Genomic DNA, 1758 nt, shown 5'->3' on the forward strand with positions numbered 1-1758 from the left:
GCGCGACAGGTATATGATTATAGCCCGAGTATCCATCAAGAAAGCAGTAGTGTGAATGTCCAGCCAACCTCTCCAACATCTGATCAATGAATTGGAGTGGGAAGTGATCCTTACATATAGCTGTATTGAGTTTGCGATAGTCAATGCAAACTCTCCAACCCGTAACTGTTCTGGTGGGAATTAGTTCATTCTTCTCATTTTTCACCACTGTGATTCCTCCTTTTTTCGGTACCACTTGAACAGGGTTGATCCATGCACTATCTGAAATTGGGTAAATAATTCCTGCATCCAATAACTTCAGTATCTCTGCCCTGACTACTTCCTTCATGTTCGGGTTCAATCTTCTCTGACTTTCCATGCTAGGCTTGCAATTTTCCTCCATTAAAATTTTATGCATGCACAGGGAAGGACTGATTCCTTTAATGTCAGCTATTGTCCAACCAATCGCCATTTTGTTCTCTTTAAGTACCTTGAGCAGTTTTTCCTCCTCCATTTCACTGACTGTATTCGAAATGATTACTGGAAGTGTATCTGATTCTCCTAAATAAGCATATCTGAGATGTGGCGGCAGTTGTTTGAGTTCTAAAACTAGCGGTTGCTGAACTGAAGGTAGTGGCTTTGTGTTTCTCGTCCCCAGTTCCTCGAAGTGCCTCTTTCATGTATATGGCGGGTTGGTCTCCAAAAATCTTGCACATGTTTCAACTTCAACAGACTCTGACTGGATTGATTGGGATTGTGCAATACATGCCTCATAGGCGTCAGATGGACCGTGAAGTAAAAATGTTTCTTGTACTGCCTTGTCAATAATGTCATTTTGATAACAGCTGTCAGATTCTGCTAGTAACTTCATTACTTGAATACATTGAATGATATCTGCTCCTCTCCCAATCTTAAAATCAACTGACCTCTTTGAACATCTATTAATGCTCTCCCTGTTGCCAGAAATGGTCTGCCAAGTATCAAGGGAATGCCCTTGTCCTCTTCCATGTCCAGGATAAGAAAGTCTGCTGGAAATATGAACTTCTCAACCTTGATAAGTGCATCTTCAATTATGCCTCTGGGATGTGTCAGTGACCTGTCAGCCAGTTGAAGTGTCACAGTGGTTGCTTTAGCTTCTCCCAATCCTAGTTTCCTGAAAATAGAGAAAGGCATTAAATTAATACTGGCATCGAGGTTACATAATGCTTTATCGAAATATACTTCACCGATTGTGCAAGGAACAGTAAAACTCCCTGGATCTTTTAGTTTTGATGGAAGCTTATTCTGAATTCTGGCACTACATTCCTCAGTAAACATGACTGTCTCATGATCTTCCAGCTTGCGTTTATTTGATATGATATCCTTCAGAAACTTCACGTAGCTAGGCATTTGGAATAGTGCATCTGCTAGCGGGATGTTGATATGGAGCTTTTTGAAGATTTCTAGAAATTTTTTGTATTGTTACTCCACTTTTTGTTTCTTCAAGCGCTATGGAAAGAGAATCGGAGGTTCGTAGGGGTTGACTGTGACTTTGGCATTATTTTGTGATTCTTGTGAATTTTCCTTTGAACTTGATTCCTTTACAACTGTCTCCTCTTCAGCGGAGGAAGATGTTTCTCCAATCACTCCTGATCTCTTGACATGAATTTCAGGTAATTGAACTCCACTTCGAGTTGTAATGGCCTTTGCTTGCTCTTTAGGATTGGTTTATGTATTACTTGGTAAGTTACCTAGTGTTCTGCCAGTCAATGCGATGGCTAGCTGCCCTATCTGAGTTTC

General features: G+C 40.7%; 1 protein-coding gene across 1 annotated transcript; it reads right to left on the reverse strand.

Moving 5' to 3' along the window:
* Positions 1–655: 655 nt before the first annotated feature.
* LOC111379523 lies at positions 656–1368 on the reverse strand. The gene is made up of 3 exons (XM_023002918.1): positions 1206–1368; positions 906–1124; positions 656–834 (listed from the first exon to the last, which is right to left on the reverse strand). Exons 1-3 carry the CDS (start codon positions 1366–1368, stop codon positions 656–658), a joined length of 561 nt encoding a protein of 186 aa, XP_022858686.1.
* Between the last annotated feature and the right edge of the window lie 390 nt (positions 1369–1758).

This window comes from Olea europaea, chromosome 3 (genome assembly GCF_002742605.1).
Source record: "Olea europaea var. sylvestris chromosome 3, O_europaea_v1, whole genome shotgun sequence".
Lineage (NCBI taxonomy): Eukaryota > Viridiplantae > Streptophyta > Magnoliopsida > Lamiales > Oleaceae > Olea > Olea europaea.

Excerpts from the sequence above, each read along its gene's own strand:
- LOC111379523 (XM_023002918.1), bottom strand. The coding sequence starts at position 1,368 with ATGCCTAGCTACGTGAAGTTTCTGAAGGATATCATATCAAATAAACGC. Across the intron at positions 1,125-1,205 it reads TACTGTTCCTTGCACAATCG|GATTGGGAGAAGCTAAAGCA; the intron begins GTGAAGTATATT and ends TCAGGAAACTAG. Across the intron at positions 835-905 it reads ATTAATAGATGTTCAAAGAG|AATCTGACAGCTGTTATCAA; the intron begins GTCAGTTGATTT and ends AGTTACTAGCAG.